We start from the raw sequence: 17,997 nt of genomic DNA, 5'->3' as shown, positions 1-17,997 counted from the left end.
CTCCTCCAAGGCGGGTTTGGCTGCCTCGAGCTTCTCCTCAGCGATGGCCTTGTCAGCAGAGATGCTGTCAACGATGGCCTGGGCCTTATCTTTCACCTTCTGCACCTCCACCTTCACTCTCTCAGCAGCCTGCGCCTTCACCGTCACCTCCTTCAGAACCTGAGAGGACACACACACACACACACATAAACATAAACAAAAACACCTCACACAACACTGCCATGGTTAGGTACAAAAAACACTAATACACAAATACAGATATGCTCAGACAGACAAACACACACACACACACACACACACACACACACACACACACACACACAGAAGACCAGGGTACACCTACACTTGCACATAAACACACGCAAACACACCTCTAACAGCAGCCAGGAGACAGGAAAGCTGACTAATGAACTAGGTAATGGGCAAACAATGGACAACAAGGGGAGGTGTCTATCCATCATTGGTCTTTGCTGTGTATGTGTGTGTGTGTTTGTGTGTGTGTGTAACATCACTGTTTGTATTGTTATTCAGGTCCATCCCTGAGTCTGCTCTATTGACGGTGTGACGTGATTAATCATGTGTATTGATCTTTGATTAGCCTGTAGTGTGGGGAGTTAGCGCTCGAGCTCGTCCATCATGTGGATACACTCCAGTCGGACGCAATGTGACAAACACAGTCAGAGTCCCGAGGGACGTGATCAGCATGAATGACGTGATTGATCTCAAGGGGGAATAGGGAATCCAATACAATGTGTCAAGGAGACATTTACATTCCATTCACCAACGCCGCCAGGCACTGGTGCAGTTTTTCCTACACATAGACTTCACTTGGGCGGGGCGCTCAGGTTTATTAATGGCCCCCGAAGGATATTTTGGTGACCCATTTTAGCATTTTTTGTATCCATCCAACATAACGACACCATCCATGATTGATTAACTAGCGGCCAGTGCCATGGTTGTACACACTAAAGACTGTTTTATTCTCTTTTTCTTATTGTATTGTTTATTGTTTTACTCTTCCCATGTTGGAAGATGGAGGGGGTTGGATGTTAAATATATTATGTGAAATGAATAGCAATATTAAACAAATCAAAATATTCTGCTAAAGGTCACACGTATTTGTTGTTTATCACACGTAGTAGACCATGTTTGTGCCGGCAGGTAATGCCAGCCCTTCCCATTGGTTAGCACCACTAGTATATGTCAGAACTGTGGGAACCCAACACAGAACACCAGTGGGAGCGTGGTGGATTGCCAAGGTGGAGGCAGACAGATGAGTTGTAGAGAAGGAGGTCTCCCAGGCCTCCCAGCGCCGGTAGCGGGGTCCGGAACAGCTCAGCTGTCTGTTGTGTTTCTTTTCTGTTTCCCATTTTGCATTATTAGATGTGAGGCACCTGAGCTACCTGAGCTGGGTCTCAAACAGACAGTCCCCCGTGTGCATCAGACCAGCTGCATTTAGAAGATCTATCCAAACTAGAGAAATTCCAGGTTCCCTGGTTCATGCCCTTGTTATAAGCTCTGTCATTTACTTTGTCAACAAATGCACCCCTGTTGTTTCCGAGCCTGTTTGCAAGCGTGTCCTCTTGATGTTTTCACACACTGGGCTGTCCATGACAAGAGTGAAAGAGTGAAGGACACTCACCATGTCTGCCTTCTCGTTTGCTATCTGCAGCTCTTTCTCCTTGACCTCTAGCTCCTTGCTGAGGGCCGCGACCGACTCCGACGCCTCCTTCAGCTTCTGCAGTCCTGTGTTCATCCTGACCAGTAAACGTGCAGTAAATGCGTGTAAGTGCGAGTAAACACGTATGAGTAAACAGGTGCGAGTAAACAGTACAAACAGTAAACAGTAAAAAGTGGGAGATTTACATTTACATTTAATCATTTAGCGTATGTGTAAATCTGTTTCTTTTCATGGTATATAAGTGCCAGGGAACCAGAGAAGAAAAGAAAAAAGCTTGAGTAAACATACTAGTACTTGAATTTAGGTGGTTCACATATTTTTGAGCTGTTCAATCATGAATATGAAAACAATGGAACAAAAACAGTGTGAGGGTGTCACTTAACATTTAGAGCAAGTGTGGTAAAACAAGAGTGAGTTGTGAGTCACTTTGGATAATGACAGCATTAGTAAAAAACCGTCCGTTAGAGAAACCACTGAGATAGGCAATACATGAAACAGATCAGGGGTGTGTTTCCCCAAAGCGTTAGCCTTAGTTAAATGATAGAGATACTATCATTTTCAACACTCCCTCTCCACAGTTACCACAGTGGTTGCTCAATGACGCTTTCGGGCAAACGCAGTTCAGGATGACCTTTGACACTGAAGTACAGTCCTCCCCAGAGAGTCACGGTCAGGGCAGTGCTGCCCTTCCCCAAAAGCTTTGTTGTGGCTGCAGCAATCATTAAAGGATAGTGAGTCATTCTGAACACCATCTCTTGGTTATACATGCACAACAGCCAACAGTCAATAGTCCAATAGTCATAGCAGAGCAAGGCTTTTGAGGAGCACAGCCCAGATCAGTTCCAGAGGACCTCATACATCAGTGACAGCTACACCCATGCAGAAGGTCCATCATGATGGCAGGTGCCCCATGTCCCCTTGTTGCACACACACTCTAATTGCCCTCCCTGTTGGTGGTGTTATGCAGTGATGTGATTCAGCACACCACAGTGACTGGGATACAAAATAATCAATCATCTCTTTTATCCGTTTGATAACAATACTAAGGTATGGCTGCACCCTGAAGACTGCAAGACAAAAAATCCCACTAAACAGGTCTCATAGCAGGAATAAAATGTTCTTGTCTGTATTCTTAAGGGACTGCATTCTAATGGAATACATGAATAGAATGGTGACTCCCATATTATCAGAAAGGAACACTGCTCAGGTGGGGAAGACGTCCTTAGCTTTCTAGAACATTGTTCCAGACATTCAAGAAGATCTATTCAACGCGGTAGGGTGAGAAAACATGGTGGAGGGAATAGACATATAAACGTAGAAGCCGCATTGCTAAAGTCTATTGGGTGGGAAACATTAACGCTTATGCCGTGTTGGTCAGGGCAAAACTGAGCGGTAAACCAATGCAAGTCAATGAGGAATAAAAAACACTCTGACCAATGGCCATCAATCATGTTTTATATGTAAGGGTTTACGATCTACTTTTGAAAAATGGTTTGGTCATCACAAATTACGTGGTGGAAAATCAATTCTTTTTTTTTGAGAATTACATCTTAAAACCCTAAAAACGTGACTGTATTTATTTCCACCTTTGACACTTGATTCATTTCTCATAAGGTCTCAGCTTTAACAGTTTGGGTTTGGCTAAAACAGATGGTTTTAAATACCAGATGAACCAACTTCAGCTGTTTGTTTTTGCAGCTTCTTACGATAATCATTTATCTCAGGAAAGTTTTTGACAATCAACATTCAAATGCCTATATCTGAAAACCAATTTGGAGGAAACGGACAATACGGATATTGCCAGAAAAGCTAAAGTCTTCGTCTTTACATCGATATATAACCCCAAAAGTGACATTTAACACAAGCAAGTAGGCTAATGATAGCAAATATCAAGGTAAGTCCAACATTTATATAGGGCTATGTTATACATTGACTACTATAGTACTACAATATCAATACCATACTGAGAAAGTGGCTTAATGAGAAACCCTAATGTTACATTTCATTACATATTCTAAAGTCATCATTGCCTTGAATAGGCTACACTGTATGGTTAACTTTTATCTGCTTGAACCTTAACCTCGATAATAACAGTAACTTAACGTTAGCCTAGTCTTGCGGTGTCTATGTTTATAAGTCTATGGTGCAGGGCATATTTGCCTCTTATCTCCCTAATAATCTGTGATCACGAACCAGAGGTCTTTTTCACTCTCCCATATGTCTCTGTTTTTTCTTACAGGTTCTTGTCATTCATACGGGACCCACTAATGTGTAACATGCAGTGGTCTGAAATCTGGTAAGAGGATTTACTGGGCCCTTCTGTGATGCCATAAACCCACTAGAGAAATGACACAGTAAATATGAGACTGTACATATGAGATTAACTGAAACATGAGTGGACTCGGTGAGATGAACTAAGGCTCATTGATTTCTCTGAAATTAGATTTCACAGACCTAGATATTGTGTGAAATACTATGAGCAACATTTGGCACCAAGCACGCCAAAACTAAATGTACGGAGTGTATAGCTCCGTAGCCACTGGCCTTCTTTTCAACTAAACTAATTTAGTGAATTTGAATCATATGGAACTAGCCTCCCACACTTGCATACAATTTCCCTAAAAATGTGATTAATATCAATAAATATTTTCCACGTGAGAAATCAAAAAGCCAGACTATAATAACACCCAATGCCAGGGGGATATAACAGCCTCACATCAAGTCGGGGAATTTCATTCTGAAAGGTACAGCCTACGATTCTGGCAAAAGGTTGTTGATATTTGAGCTCAACAGCCAATCATATTCCTTTGTAAACACAGTTAGAGGACAGCGAGGAGCAATTTGCTGGATTAGAATCACTGACTGTACCTTTAAGTCAAGAAGAAAATGGATATGATGCCACTAGGGAATTTCTGTGCTGTGCAGTTGTGCATCGCATTATGGCACTGTGGCGGTGCTGCTGGCGGTACCTGTTGGCGAGTGTCTGGACCTCGGTGTGCTTCTCGTGGTAGATGCCCTTGTAGCCCTGGATGAAGGACAGGTAGGACTTGGGCGTGACGTGGGTGGAGCGGCGGTAGCGCTGGAAGTACTCCACGCAGCGCTCGGCCACGCCGTCCTGGAACGAGCCCATGCACTGCACCACCTCCGCCTTCACCTGGCCCGAGCAGTCCACCTCGTAGCTGGACAGGAAGTGCTCAGACACTGGGGGGGAAGAGGAAGGGTCAAGGTCACATTAGGATATACATGATAGGGGATGCACATATGAGCACGTTATACACACACAGACAAACACATATACAAATGTAAACATGAGAGCATGCATACACACATAAAAAATACACTCATAACAGACACAGACACACACACACACACACACACACACACACAGACACACACACACACACAGAAACTCACATGCATGCTGCACACAGTCACGCACAGACATACACACATCCCGGCACACACTCACGCCGAGACACACACAGACACACACAGACACATACACACACACACACGCACGCATGCTGCACACACTCACACACAGACACACAGACACACAAACACACAGACACACACACACACACTCAAGCTCATTTTCAACTCAGATGAACTCATAATGACAGAGGGAATTATGTGCTCTCCCTTGGTCTCTTGATTGCTATTGTGACTGCGATGATTGCAAAAAGTAATTGTGTCTTTGATTACTTTAGGACATGAATAGGACATGAGGGCCAGCGGAAAGAAAGAACATTTCATTTACACACACACACACACACACACACACACACACACACACACACACACACACACACACACACACACACACACACACACACAGTGGGCAGAGCACCAGCGGAGGGCCTGAGTTCTGCCTTCTCCTCACTCTCTGTTGGGTCTCTACTCAGTAAAGTGCACAAGCCCACATGAGCACTTTACTCACGCATCACCAAACAAACACTCAAGCGACAACAAACTGCTCGGTGAGTATATGGATGTCCATCCGGTTTAGTAACGTGGCAGAAGAGATGCGACTCATTAATCAGTTAGCCTGCACCTGAGTGAATGGGTGAATATGAATACAGGAAGTCTACACCCCTGGCTTGGTTCCTGTCTCAGCCAATCAGCTTGTGTGACTTTAGTGTCACATGACCAAATGTGACTCTCCTATGGGCGTGTACTTTGGAGAGAACTTTGGTGGTGTTGGATGATGGTGGATAATGTGCTATTAACACCTGCAAGAAGTGTCCTTTAAATCCTGCCACCTAACTTGACAAGAGTACAGTTACACTTTCCTGTTTAAGTTACTAACCCTAATTTAAACATGATGTTGGACTGGTTTAGACAGTTTATACTCTAAAGTGTATCATCTTAGCTTTCCTACACAAACCTAAAGTACAATTACTTTTTTTCTGCCTGTGCAATGTCCTGGCTAGGCAGTCAAACAAGCGTTTCAGCACATTTACATTACATTTAGTCATTTAGCAGACGCTTTTATCCAAAGCGACTTACATATGTGCGACTTACAATGTATACACATTTTACATTTACACTGATGGCACACTGCACATCAGGAGCAATTGGGGGTTCAGTGTCTTGCTCAAGGACACTTCGACAGGGAATCGAACTAGCAACCTTCTGATTACTAAACGACTTCTTTACCTCCTGTACCACTGCCGCCCAGCACTCCAGGCATATAATGAAAATAAAATACAGAGGTACACCATACAAGCCCAGAGGCAGACAACGATTCACTCAAATGAACTGAAAAGGTTCCCCTTTCTAGGAAAGAGGTAACCACTGGAGTGTGGTGGCTGAAATGCCCACCCAATGCTCCAGGCACTCTAGAAGAATGTGGTGGCCTACAGTGTGTAAGCTCTAACACCATTAGTGTTGCACAGTCAAACGCATCTACAGGCAGCAGCAAGACATTTGTGAGTTTGATTAATTCAGACTCAGTGCTGTGCTTTGCACGGAAACCAGACTGAAAAATATAAAACATATTGTTTTCGGTTAAAAAGGACAGGAGTTTCTGGAAGACAGCCTTTTCAAGTATCATGGAAAGGAATGCTCGAATGGAAATAGGTCTGTAGTTATTCAGATCGGTGCGGTCAAGATTGGGCTTTTGGATGACTGGTTGCGCAACTGCATGTTTAAGAAATGTGAGTACTTGGCCGGAAATAAGAGAGTTATTCATAATTCACAGAATGGAGGGACATACGCTGTCAAACACTTCTATTAGTACCCGGGGAGGAATAGGGCCAAGTGGGTATGTGGAATCTTTTAAATCAGAGAAAACTTTGCTTAAGTGAGAGAGGTGTAGAGTCAAAGTTATTAAAGGTAGCAGTGTGCGAGAAAGGCTCCACTGGGACATACTGTACATGAGCTCCGATGGCGGATACCTTATTGAAAAAGAAAATGAGAAAACTATCGCAGCTCAGTGAGGATATGTTACTGCTGTCACTGTCAGTGGGGTTGATTAAGGCGCTTAATGTGTTGAAGAGAACCCTTGGTTGGTGGTTGTGATTTGATACCAAGTTGATTTGATATCTTGCTCTAGCGGCCTTAACAGCCCTTTGGAAACCCGGATAGGGAATGCTTTAAAATGACTGATATCAAAGCCATATGATAAATCCAGATCAAGTGTGTGCCTACACTCATACGTCGGCCCAGAGACAGATTGTGTCAGATTAAAATCCTCAAAGTAATTGGTGAGGGCCATCACAAGAAGCTCGTTGGGACAGCAGATATGAATATTGAAATTCTCCAGAATTAAAATCCTATCCCATCCGGGTCATCCATGTGTATAGCCTGGCTGCGGTACCCCTGAACAGGTGGGTGTGCAACACTTCTTGGACGTTTGAAATCAGGGAACGTGTGAACTTCTCATGTACCATCTTATTTGCAGTAGTGCATGTTATTCACACTTAAAATCGCACTTTTTTGCCTTGAGATAAATCAAACAAGGCAGAACTAGAGAATTGTCGGAGACTTATGTTTCACGACAAAGCCAAACCCAGGTGCCATCATGGTACATCACACAGACCAGCGGTCAGTCCAGATTGTCAGAAGTCAGAAGTGAAAACCATATCAGTGTCCTGATTGGACAGTGAGATCTTTTCCCTGACCGTGGCACCAATCAAATCCCTGCTCCTGGCCCAACCTACCTGCCACCAGGGCGTCTTTGGGCCAGCGGCTGAACCAGTCCATGGTGCAGCCGGAGATGAGGGCGGGGAACTTCAGCGCTCTCGTGCGGAACTTCTCCCCCACTGGCGAGAAGCACAGAACCACGTGCAGGTTCTGGCGCACCCGGCCCATGAAGTACTCGTGAAGATTCTCGTTGGTGGGTGGTCGCCGTGGAAACTCCCGCTTCATGACTGGAATGAGGTCACTGAGGATTTCGTCGATCTCATCCCGAGCAAACAGGTTTGACACCTGGGTGAGTTCACAGGGAGAAAATCACCAGCCAGAAACAGGAGTGTTAGAAAAGGTTATATTTACATGTAGGTTAGCATTGAAAAACTAGATTAGGTGTTAGTGAGCAAGCTAAATACATCATCAAGTTCTTATTGACATTTAGGTGCATCTATAAATTATTAATACCGAATATATGACATTTCAGAGTGAATTAATACAGCGCACAATGCAATATGCATAACAATACAAAAATAAAGATTACTTATCAAGCATTAATTGAGTTCAGGTATGCAAACAGTGTTTCGTGTTAATAGTTTGTACATTGAAAATTCATTAAATCGAGAGACATTATAAGCAGGGTTGTTAGTCACTGCAGAAGGCCTGAGGGAAGAAATGGACTGAGTGTGAAATCCCTTAGCATCTGTGGGTGATGAAATGGCCTGCTGGGAAAACAGGACTGAGGATGCAACATTTAAGATCCCTCAGGGCAGAAACATGAGGTGTCGTGAGGTGCAATACTTCACATCTGCACAGCTTGTCACTTGTCACTAACATAACTCACTTCAAAACGGTGTGAGATCTGCATAGACAATGTCAAGTTTTAAGACTTCTCTTACATATGTTAGATATTGGTAGGTTTCACATGTCAGGCCATATCAATTGATCCCTACCTTTAGTCTCAGACACACCAGTTATCTCTTTTGTCTCAGCCACGACAAGTTGATCAAAGCCGGGCCTATTAGCATTTAGATGGCCATGGTCAGCTAGACCCTCCTGCCTGTCACTCACAACTCTAATATCTAGATAGACCCCATCCTGCCCCCCCTAACACGCCCCCCATCTTACACCTTGAACTAGAGCCCCAGACACACACATTTTCTGCTTTACACCTTTCCTCCTTTACACCTTTACACCTATCAAACTCCCCTCAAGTAGACCTATTGTCCACATTCTGTGAGATTTTTAAAACTCGCCTTACAGAAGTTGTATGCGGTTTTTGCCTTCATGATTGTTTGCAGGGTGGTGGTTTGAGATGTCTCTAATTGGTATAGAACAGTGTTACATCCAAACTGAAGAGAGTATCTTGCAATGTACTAACACATGATCTTGGTTCAGGCTGGCTACCAGGCTGTCAACACCAAGCAGAAGAGTTTCAGGTTGTTCTTGCCCACCCGGCATCACTTTTCTTATTTCCAGCTCTTATTTCCACCCAGGCTGAGAGGCGGACTGAGAAACTGACAGACCTCTTCCATAGCCCCTCTCTCCCTGTCCCAATTAGGCTTTTATCCGCTTCATTTAAGGCTCTACACAGCAGGAGAGCTCCATCTATTACACACAGGGCCCCTGAGGCTGCAGGACTTCTCCTCCAGCTGAGCAGATGTAAAACTGATACCAAGGCCATATAGGGAACCTCCCAATGTGTTGTGACAGGCCAACACACGGGAATCTCATTCGCAGACTCAATCATGACGTTTCTGACCTAGAGGAACCATAACAAAGATCGCCAATGTTTTTTTTCCAGCGTTTTTGGGTTGGTAGACACGCCAGATACCCAAATGAACGTGTAGAAGCACTAAAAAAGTGGAATTTTCATAATATGGCACCTTTAAAATAGTTGTTTTGGATAAAACTACCAAACAAATGAATTAAAGTAAGTGTAAAAGTAATCCATTATGTGCGTGTTGATTAATGACTGGAGCAGGTCTCTAAGCTCAGCGGGAATGCAAGCGTGCAGCTCCAGTGCCCTTTGCGGTTAAGACTTGCAGATTGGTCACACCTGCTTCACACCGCAGGAACCCACGCACTGAATTTCAATGCAATTCAGCAGAGACTCCAGGCCTGTGTGAGCTGTGTGAGGAGAGCGCTGACTGAGAGACAGAGAGGAGTCCCATGGGGCCCCCTCACCCCCCAAACCCCCTTAAACAGCCAGTTCTGTTATCTGCGCTCTGACAGAGGGAGATTTGGATTCCCCGTCTGTGACTTACCATCTGTCTCTGTGATATCCTGTCTCGCCTTCTCTCAACTTGGTAATTGCATTTAGAGCAAAGAACACCATTTGTTATGGTCAGAGGAAGATCAGACTTTTGGATTTTGACGGCTACGGCTAAAGACCAATTTATTGTCCAGGATTTGTCGCTCCCCAAAAAATGATGGAAAAGAGACAAATTTGTGTCTGCTAGAGCATCGCAGACCTTGTCACGTACACCAAACATTTGGTGCGGGCATGTTTGTCGCTCACGCAGGTTTTTGTTGCTCTCTCTGATTGGAGGAGAAGAGGTTTGATGAACATTTTGCATTGTTGATATGTATACAGCCACCGTGTTAATGTTTTTAGCATCCTATGTAGCTAGCAGTGCCATTTATAAAGTTCATATTTGATGAATTGTTGACTTACATAATCTGGGAGATATCATTTGCTGTTAATGACAGGATCACAAAGGGACAAAATGTGCCTTTCAGGAAAGGTGCGTGTCTTCCATGGTCAATACGACTCAACTTAGTTAACTAATGTTAATGTTGCTATAGAAATCTCAGGTTCTATTCTGAGCCAGTTTGTCTTCAGAGACGGACTATGAGAACCCACAGGTGCTGCAGCGTCACCAGGCACTCTTCATTTCTGTCGAGTACCACTTGTCGCCAGGACTATAAATTTGTCTTTACTGTGTTGAACACTTGTATAACACTAAAAAAACTCTACAACTCTAATACTTGTTAGAGCACTCCACCCTGTAGCATTTTTTTACAGTCCAGTTTCAACATGCTTAAGGGACAAAGCCAAATGGTGAGTCTGGAAGAACCAGGGTTTTGTACAACAGCAACAAGCTGGAGCTGGTGTGGTGATCTGGGCCTCACTGCCAGGATTTTGGTGAGAGGAGCAGAATAGGTTTGTGTGTGTGTGTGTGTGTGTGTGTGTGTGTGTGTGTGTGTGTGTGTGTGTGTGTGCGTTTGTGTGTGTGTGTGTGTGTGTCCTGCAGGGGGGTTCTAGGTTGAGGTTGGGCAGTGTGCAGTGATTGGCCAACCTCTCCCGATGATAGGACGTTGTTCATGTACTCCAGGAAGGACTCGTCTTTGATCTCGTTGTCGGTGAAGATGAAGCTGATGCCCCTGCCCTGCTGGCCTGCTGTGCGGTAAAGCCCCTTCAGGTCGTCCATCAGGTTAGACGTGTTGTAGGACCTGTGCAGGAGAGCAAACGGGGAGACATTTCCTACATTCAGGTCAGCTCAATTATGTTACATTCAATTCAGCTTCAATACAATCTGAAACCTTATTATTATGGTGGTATTACTGAGAACTGTAGAGAAAGTGAGACCTGAGTCTCCAAAAGTGAACACAGACTGATAGTTTATACTTGCATTTCCAATAACATTCATAGTCATTAGGCAGGCAGCTTCAGATGAACTAATGATTATTGCACTGCACAATTTATAAGATTAAATTAGGTAAACACTTGTTTCTGGCACAGAATACCCTAAAACAATAGAAAAGAGGATTAATTATGCCACAGCATGAACAAGTAAGCAGCGCTACTGTGTACAAAGATTTTGCAAGCACAGTGCATGCATCGCCTCAATCACCAGCATAATCACAACATTATGCTAATGTGTGGTTCAGCAGCTAAGAATAGTTCACAACTGACTGCTTCTCCCTGTGTGCACGATTTATGGGGATGTGTGTGTGTGTGAGAGTGTGTGTGTGTGTGTGTGTGTGTGTGTGTCTCTATTTGAGTGAGTGAGCAGAGAGAGACAGACAAAGACAAAGAGGGAGATGAAGACAGTCAGACAGAGATTGGTAGCCTCCATTGAGACTGAACTCCCATGCTGCCGTGTCTGAAGAGTATTGCCACGTATCCTCAGACTATGGCTACATCCACATTTCTACCAGGTAAGTCTGAAAATGCAGATTGAATGTAATGTTTTATGTTACGCCTCAGAAGTGTTTGTTGTTATTGTTCCTCTATGTTTGTTTTGGTGTCTCCAGCACAAAGTTTCACCAGCGTAATGGCAATAATACGTCATTGTTTCTGAAACTCTCGGTTTTCCCTGTCCACACTACAATGCAAACCAGCCGTTTTTTTTTGAGTCTCAGAGAGAAATAGTATAATTTTTCTGTGACAGAAAACGCTGTTTTTAGTGTGGATGGAAGGGCTAAACAGAGAAATGATGATGCATTTCCATTTCCAAATGCACTTGGGCTAGCGTGGGCAGATGGCCTCAACCAGTCTACTGGTAGTTGAGACAGGAACGGATCAGAGCCACACTGGACCTGTATTTGGTCCAGATCCGCTCCCGAGTCGGCTGCAGTCTGGCTCTGATCCACTGGAGCCGAACACATGGTCAGACGCAGGTCTCTTTGCTCTGAAATGGGATGTGCTATCATCCCATTAATGGGGCATAATGAGGAAGTGGAATGGACGACTTAGATATGAATGGAATAATATAATACCCTTCGTCTCTGTTCCAGCACAGCTTCTAAAATGAGGCACCATGACATTACCTGGAACATTGTTCACTGCTCTCTAACACAAAGGGATAGTTAGGTAGCACAGTTTAGTTAGCACAATGAAAATAGAAAAAAGATTCTGTTCTCCTTTCTGAAAGCTTTTATACGTGCCCATGGGATTCGACATATGAATTTAATCTGCAGAAAGGAGCAGAGTAGACTAGACTCCATTTGGCTTGGTTTTTCTAAAGGCCAAACAGACTGGAACAAAACAGCGACTAAAGGGATCCCCCCCCCTCCTGACATCATAAAACATAAGCACTTTCAAACAGCGTCTCCAGCTAATTATTTCAAACTAATGACTTTCTGACACACACACACAGACACACACACTCCCTCTCACTGTCTCTCACATATTCACAGACACTTGGACTGAGAGAGAGAGAGAGAGAGAGAGAGAGAGAGAGAGAGAGAGAGAGAGAGAGAGAGAGAGAGAGAGAGAGAGAGAGAGAGAGGGAGAGAGGGAGGAAGAGGGAACATCTCACTGACCGTGAAAGGGTAATCTGAAAGGTTTTGTATCCGGCCATGAAGGATGCCAGTCGGGTAAGACTCTGCTTCCCAGACCCCCCAACACCAACCAGCAGAGCATTGCCTCGCGGGGTGCGGACTATCCGAGACACCTGTGAAGACACACACGCGCACACACACACACACAAACACACACACATCAGCACCCCTGAAGTCTGAATACAGAATATTTCGATAATGATACCAGAGCACTCTTTGCCAGGGCCATGCCAGAGCACCCTTTTACAACCATTTTGTTCTCTGGGCATCACATCATTATCAATGCTTCTGAAGCCAACAGAAGGCATGCCTTAGACTCATTGATCCATCAAGCATAGAAAACAAGTATGCAAATTAACAATAAGACAAGGTCCATTATGAACACAGGAGAACCAGATCTTAATATCATATAATTACACTCATCTTAATGACGATAACTTAATATACAGAGGGGAAAATAAGTATTTGAACCCCTGCCGATTTTGCAAGTTTGCCCACTTGCAAAGAAATGCATGATCAATAATTGTAATGGTAGGTCTATTTTAACAGTGAGAGACAGAATATCAACAAAAACATCCAGAAAACTGCATTTTATAACAGTTATGAATTGATTTGCATTTGATCGCGGCAAATAAGTATTTGAACCCCTAGCAAAACATGACTTAGTATTTGTTGGCAAGCACAGACGTCAGACTGTTCTTCTAGTTGGTCACCAGGTTTACACACATCTCAGGAGGGATTTTGGTCCACTCCACTTTGCAGATCTTCTCCAAATCCTTAAGGTTGCGTTTTAAATGAGAGGGAATGAGGGAATGAGGTTCACGACCAATATTCCACGGTACATGGCCCCATCCATAGTCCCCTCGATGCAGTGGAATCGTCCTGTACCCTTGGCAGAGAAACAGCCCCAAAGCGTAATGTTTCCACCTCCATGTTTGACGGTGGGGATGGTGTTCTTGGAGTCATATTCAGCATCCTCCCCCTCCAAACGGGGCAAGTCGAGTTGATGCCAAAGAGCTTGATTTTGGTCTCTTCTGACCACATCACGTTCTCCCAATCCTCCTTAGAATCTCATTCCCTCATTCCCTCTCATTTAAAACGCAACCTTAAGGATTTGGAGAAGATCTGCAAAGTGGAGTGGACCAAAATCCCTCCTGAGATGTGTGTAAACCTGGTGACCAACTAGAAGAACAGTCTGACGTCTGTGCTTGCCAACAAATACTAAGTCATGTTTTGCTAGGGGTTCAAATACTTATTTGCCGCGATCAAATGCAAATCAATTCATAACTGTTATAAAATGCAGTTTTCTGGATGTTTTTGTTGATATTCTGTCTCTCACTGTTAAAATAGACCTACCATTACAATTATAGATCACGCATTTCTTTGCAAGTGGCCAAACTTGCGAAATCGGCAGGGGCTCAAATACTTATTTTCCCCACTGCAGAATTGTAATGTAATGTATTACAACACTGTAGACACCGACCCTCACACACAAACACACACATTGTAACATGTGAACATTTCCCTCTGTGCAACAAGGAAGACCCTATTAGGACACCATGGGTAGAAACATTCTTTACATTTCAGATAAGGTTGCTCGGTTACATAACCATGGACAAGGAAGGCCCTCTTTATACATAGCAGTCCATGTTGAATTATTAAATACAGCCATGAGACATGGCCAGCACCACAGGAAGTGGAAGCTTCTGGAACCTCCTGCTGCTCTTCACAGCAGTCTGAGAGCCCCTGGAAATATGCTGTTTGGCATTTGATCACTTTTTTTAAGTATGCTTCCTCAGAAAGTGAGGGTTAGGGCCCCTCTCTGACATAATTAGCGCGAGACACGAACATCCGATCAGCCACTTAGAGCATGTCAACACCAGCCTTCTACTGTGCCATTCGTCTGCCATTAGTAATCACTTCCAGTTGTGTGTGTTAATCCCATACACACACACACACACACACACACACACACACAGTGTAATATGTGGATGTTCCGTCTATTAGGACACCGTGGGTAGGAACATTCTTTACATTTCAAATAAGGTTGCTCGGTTACGTAACCATGGATGACAGAGCTACAGTATATGAAAAATGTATTGGGAAATTAGTAGCCTACAATCTTTTGTTGTGATACCATTACATATGAGTCACTTTAGAGATGTATTTTGAACACAGGTTTCCCCCCGGAAAGACAGCTTATTAAATGCATGCATGCATGTATGCTAACCCCAGGAAACTAGCCTACAGTTTCCCCAAAGAGTTCCAGACGTTTCCGCACACAATCCTTACAGTAGGTATTATGTCATACACATCTGATAGATCATGTGAACATTATAAAATGTAAAGTCACGTGATGATAATAAAACATCTTAATAAAAAACAAACTGTTGAAAATGGTCCATAGTAGTGGCGGATTTCAGCCACTAGCCAGCCCTCACGAGCCGCAACGGTTGTAAACATAGAATTACATAGGATTGGATCTCACTAAACTAATAAATACCAAAATGATTGAGTGTGGACCATCTTACCATCTTCACAAATTAAAAATGTTATTATTTTTGCTAAAGTATTTGTGCTTAAATGTACAGGGTGTAGTTTTTAGTGGCATCTAGTAGTGTGATCGCTGAATTGCCACCAGTTGAATACATTTCCCCTTACAAGCGTGTGTCAATGCCTAGGGTGGTTGTCAACTGCCATAACAACGCGAAAAACCAGTCTCGAGCCAGTGTTTCGTTTTGTCCTTTCTCTAGAAACCTGGCCGTGCAACATGACGGATGCCACAAAAAACTACTCACTGTATCTTTGAATATCCCATATTTTCTCATAACTTCCCATGATTGTGTGCATATACAAAATTACCAAATATGGATCCTAGTATTCAAATAGATATGCTGCAAATGGTTATCCGAATACTCAATTATCCGTGCACACCCCTACCCCATACACATTAGCTTCAATTTTACTATCAATTTGTTGCCTTTCCAGTATGCCTACAAAGTCTATGTTTCAAGAGTGTACATACACTTTCATTTTTTCAGTGCAATTCAGGTTACAGTATAAAAACTGAAATATGTTAGTCTTGACACCTGGGTACATTTCCTTATCCCAATGGAATCTCTCCATCTTGTAGTTACCGGTGCCTGTGACTGAATGCCCTCTAGCTGGGCTCAGAGTCTCTCTCCCCTGTGTGACGTGTTAACAAGTGTGTACCTTGATGAGGTGGGTCATGGCGTCTCTGAAGAACACCATGTCCATGCCGGCTCCGCGGATGGTCTCGTTGTACTGCAGCAGGAACATGTTAAGCCGCTCCATCAGGCTCTCGAAGGACACGATGGGCTCATACACCTTTGGCATGTCAAAGTCTGCGTCCTCCGGCTCCTCTCCTGACAAGATGACAGGAGGACAGGGTGTGTAAACGTTTGTGTGTTTGTGTGTTTTTGTTGTTGTAGCTGTTTGTGTAGATGAGGTGAAACACCCACACACACAGCTACAAGAACAAAACGGAACCATAGAGACATCTGAAAGAGCACAGGCTCTCTGGACTCCATCAGTGACTCTCTGTATAAGCCATTTTAAAGAGGTAGCCTACAGGCTTAGCCCTAAGGCTAGTCCTGATGCCTACAGTCTAACAAGAAATGATTTGCTTGATGATGGTGCTATTACAAGTCTTTCTAATCATTATTCTATTTACCATTCAAGTCAAGTAAAGGCTAAATACTAAGCAGTGTTATGTTTTTTCAGCTGTAGCCACCCACTGACTAATATGTAGTGAGACCTGACCTTACAGTATAATTAACCAATCTTTTATCACAGCCAAACCGGCCACAAACTTGACACTGTGCAGTAAGTGTCGTTGCAGGAGTGAAGTGAGAATATACTGAGATGCCAGACATATTTCCTTGCATGTTTTGGAGGCAGCTTCTCCACCCTAGGCCTACAAATGAGAGCAAATCTCTCGCTCGGACCAGCCAGGAAGTCTACTGTTCCAGAGGGACCCCTGCAACACATGCAGAACATCCCCGCCCCACACACACACACACACACACTCTTTCATTACACTCCCCCTTCATTAGCTCAATCAGGTGTGACAGCTAATCAGGTAATCAGAGCTGGCACTGATGAGCTCTGTCAGGTATGAACAGCACTGATGGATGAGGAAGAGGGGAAATGAGGAACATGTGCCGCTAGGGTCCCCCACAGGGGCTGCATGGAGGAATCCTAGTGATTAATGAATATGGGCTTACAGCTGGAAGAACCTTCACTGGAAGCCTGGGCTTAATATCAAACCGATGTTATACCACAGGCAAGGGAAATGTTTCTGATTTCATTCCTTTCTGATTCAAGTGTTCATTTAATCTGATCATTAGGAGAGCATATGGTCTACATTAGTACTTGGTAACCATGACATCAATAGAAATATCACTTTATATATAAGTTATATTTGCTCTACAACTATCCTAAATGAAAGTCTGTGACCAAGACCAAACACATTTCAACACTTCAAGTATTGGTACCATGGTATAACACCCTTCCAAGGTATGGCAGTGTCCAAAATGATGGAGCTCATCAATTACTGCTGCTCTATGCAGTACAAAGACCATACATTTATTCCTTTTTCAGAAGGATTAAAATGCTGCATTTCAAAATGTTCCCATGGCACATAAATGCTGACTTATGGTGTAGAAACAGTTAAAAATGATTCACCAATGTATTCATATGTATTCATATGAATAAATGTGGAAATGAATAGTAATAAATGGTTAATAGACATGTGGGTAATGTAAGTAGTTACCCGAGAAAGTACAAAGCACAAGCTGTATTGAATATTTTAAGCCAGTGTTAGTCCTCCTAGTCTCCCACACCTGACTTCATATCCACTGTGTGACCTCTTT

The 17,997-nt window shown here is 43.6% G+C and overlaps 1 protein-coding gene across 1 annotated transcript in view; it reads right to left on the bottom strand.

The window, feature by feature from the left end:
• dnah5 (dynein, axonemal, heavy chain 5) overlaps positions 1–17,997 on the bottom strand; it is a 96,431-nt gene that overhangs the window by 29,124 nt on the left and 49,310 nt on the right. The window contains exons 52-58 of the mRNA XM_031576267.1: positions 16,316–16,488; positions 13,085–13,215; positions 11,116–11,269; positions 7,846–8,113; positions 4,651–4,882; positions 1,643–1,757; positions 1–159 (exon numbers count right to left, since the gene is read on the bottom strand). The exon at positions 1–159 is cut by the window's left edge and continues 18 nt beyond it. Coding sequence (XP_031432127.1) covers positions 1–159; positions 1,643–1,757; positions 4,651–4,882; positions 7,846–8,113; positions 11,116–11,269; positions 13,085–13,215; positions 16,316–16,488 — 1,232 coding nt within the window. The remainder of the gene's footprint in view (positions 160–1,642; positions 1,758–4,650; positions 4,883–7,845; positions 8,114–11,115; positions 11,270–13,084; positions 13,216–16,315; positions 16,489–17,997) is intronic.

Source organism: Clupea harengus, chromosome 11 (genome assembly GCF_900700415.2).
Source record: "Clupea harengus chromosome 11, Ch_v2.0.2, whole genome shotgun sequence".
Classification (NCBI taxonomy): Eukaryota; Metazoa; Chordata; class Actinopteri; order Clupeiformes; family Clupeidae; genus Clupea; species Clupea harengus.
This window is presented reverse-complemented; position numbering and strand designations above follow the sequence as displayed.